The sequence below is a fragment of the Echinops telfairi genome, unplaced genomic scaffold (assembly GCF_000313985.2).
Source record: "Echinops telfairi isolate 266 unplaced genomic scaffold, ASM31398v2 ScPeMD7_7469;HRSCAF=8507_1, whole genome shotgun sequence".
NCBI lineage: Eukaryota > Metazoa > Chordata > Mammalia > Afrosoricida > Tenrecidae > Echinops > Echinops telfairi.
Window position 1 is genome coordinate 108,688,344 of NW_022111373.1, and position 3,089 is coordinate 108,691,432.

Consider the following 3,089-nt stretch of genomic DNA (forward strand, 5'->3'; position numbering starts at 1 on the left):
TCCTCATTTTTCCCCTCCCTTCCCGCTCCCCCCTCCCTCATGAACCCTTGATAATTTATAAATTATTATTTTGTCATATCTTGCCCTGCTTATCTTTTCATGGTGGCACCGCTGTGACGGTTTTTCACATAGTAAAGACAGTGACACGGGCCTCCTATGGTAATCTGTGGAAAGCTTGCGTCCGGTTTATTCCAAAGGAATAACCACACTCATAGATATCAGGGGGTTTCAAATCACTCATGGAAAAGTGAAATGGTAATGGAATTTTTCTCTGAACTCTTTGAAGCTGCCTCTGTGTGTGTGCTTATAGAGATATATAAAATAAATGAATTTCTATACATGCGAAGTAAAGCTGTATCTCCAAATCATTCTTTGCTTAATAGTGACTTCTAATTGTTACAGGGATGTGTTTGCTACTTTTCAACCAGCAATCGCCATCAAACTAAATTTTATTCAGATCCAGTGGAGGCCATAAAAGACATCCCGGATGGTGCAACCATACTGGTTGGTGGTGAGTGCCAGCATTGCTTTTCTCTTGATGGCAACTTTCTCCAGTTTGTCGGGCATCAGTGGAACCACCTGGCAAAGGTGTGGACATGAGAACAGGCTATTTGGAAATAGCAGTGACTTTATCATACTGCCTCCTTCCAGAAAGTTTAGCAAGGCTTGCCACATAATATTTATTTCTTTTCTGGCTTCTGCTCACCAGGTTAGCAGTTAGTAGTTCGAAACCACCAGCTGTCCTCGGGCAAAAGATGAGGCTTTCTACTCCTGTAAAGAGTGTCTGAAACCCACCGGGGCAGTGTGATCCTGCCCTGTAGGGTTGTTATGAGTCAGAATGGACTCCAGGGCAGTATTATTTTGAAAAACTGAAGTTTCAAAAATTAAAAACCAACAAACAAACAGAAAGCACCTCTATGGTGATATCTTTATCAGTAGCTCTGGGAATGCCTTGGCAAAAATTTTTTTTTCCTTTAAAATTTTTTTAAATGTTTGTACTAATCACATTGACCCATTCCTAGCTACTCCTTTTTTTATGAGACCATGTGCCTCTGCCTGGTGCTGATCCCCCAAGCCGTACTGTTAACCCACTACCTTTCTTGTTTGTAATGTGCTTTGGACCCACCCACTGACACTCATTACATGTGCTGCCTGTTATTAAAATTGTTTTGGTTTTCTGATCTTGGTCACAAGGTTCAAGGATTATTTTCAGGACTAATTTCCATTTACTTATTCAAATGATGCCATTGAATGCTCACTTTAAACCCGGCACTACTAATATTTGAGGAAATGAATAAGAAGCAAAAGAATGAAAGGAATTGGCTCAGGCTTCTAGTTCTGCAAAATCTACTTCAGCATGTACACAAATGGTTGAGAAAGTTAACCATATAAGAGTTAAATTACCGTATATACTCGTGTATAAGCCAAAATTTTCAGCACATTTTTAATGCAGTTTTGTGGTAAAATTAGGTGCTTCGGCTGATATTCGGGTCGAGTTATACTCGAGTATATACAGTATAACTCCCACTCTTACTGCCAATAACCCAATTTTGATTCATAGCAACCCCACAGGACAGTGTAGAACAGCACTGGTGGGTTTCTGCGACACTCTTTACAGGAGCAGTTGAATTATAACCTGAGATAATAATAGGGATATGTTTAAGTACAAGATGAACAATGTGTAGCCATATAAACTGATTGCACTTGGATTTCTAAAATTCAAAGACTTGGCAGTGATGTGTGGTGTATTAATAGTGCAAGACATTTAGATACAACAGTAGGTGCTCTGGTGGTGTAGTGGTTTTATGCTTTGTGTTGCTAACCACAAGATCAGCAGTTTGAAATCACCAGTGGCTCTGAGGAAGAAAGATGAGGCTTTCTACTACTGCAAAGAGTTATAGTCTAGAAACCCACAGGGGCAGTTTCCCCTTGCTCCGTAGGGTTGCCAGGAGTCAGAATTGACTCAGTGGCAGTTTAGTTTGTTTGGTATGACCATTTATTGAGTTGATGAGGTAATCTTGATTTATGCTTAATAGATCTAGTCATTTGCTTGATAAATCTATTTCTTTGCTTTCTATCAAAAAGAAGAACACATATTTTTTGAAAGAAACAGTCTGTCTTTTGGGCTCATTGTAGGTTTTGGGCTATGCGGCATTCCAGAGAACCTTATAGGAGCTTTACTGAAGACAGGCGTGAAAGGGCTCACTGCAGTCAGCAACAATGCAGGGTAAGTGTGCATTTAACAGTACTTGGCGCAAAAGAAGTGATCATTCTCAATAATAATTAAACAAAGTGTATCAATGAAATAGGAATTTCTCCCTTATATAGGAACAGTGTCTTAAGCTTCGGAAGCCAGACATATTTAACAAGATTTAAAGTCAAGTTTACATTTATTCAAATATTTTTGAATATAATCCTTCGTAATATTAAGTAAAGTAAACTAATATGATTTTATATCTGTATAACCTGATGTGCTTATTTTTTGAAATCTAAAATGTATTGCTAAATATGAATACCGTATATACTTGTGTATAAGCCGAGTCTTTCAGCACATTTTTTAGTGCTGTTTTAGTGGTAAAATTAGGTGACTCGGCTGATATTCAGGTTGGTTTATATTCAAGTATATATGGTATATATTTTCAAATGGAACATTATGATTTAAAATTTAGAATCATCCTTTAGTGTTGTATGTTGTTATAGATCATTATCCCTTTGTTTATAAAGCAACCTGGAAATTAATTTGACATCTGTTTTAAATTCCGCTTTCTGATCATACCATGGATGTTCTTGTCAGTGACTGCTGCCCTGTTAACCTCTGATTCATGTTGTTTTCAGTTGCCATTGGGTTGATTCGATGTATAATGACCCCACGTACAGCAGAGTGAAACTCTGCCCGGTCCTGCTCCATCCTCACAATTGTGTTTGAGCTCCTTGTTGCAGCCACTGTGTCAGTACCTTTAATTGAGGGTCTTCCTCTTTTTCTAGGCCCTCCTTTACCAAGCCTGATGTCCCTTTCCAGGGACTGGGCTCTCCTGATAACATGTCCAGAGCACATGAGAGGAAGTGTCTCCACCCTTGACTCCAAGGCG

At 38.9% G+C, this 3,089-nt stretch overlaps 1 protein-coding gene across 1 annotated transcript in view; it reads left to right on the forward strand.

The window, feature by feature from the left end:
- OXCT1 (3-oxoacid CoA-transferase 1) overlaps positions 1 to 3,089 on the forward strand; it is a 183,767-nt gene that overhangs the window by 12,741 nt on the left and 167,937 nt on the right. The window contains exons 2-3 of the mRNA XM_045285159.1: positions 403 to 511; positions 2,137 to 2,227. Of these exons, the coding sequence (XP_045141094.1) occupies positions 403 to 511; positions 2,137 to 2,227 (200 nt within the window). The remainder of the gene's footprint in view (positions 1 to 402; positions 512 to 2,136; positions 2,228 to 3,089) is intronic.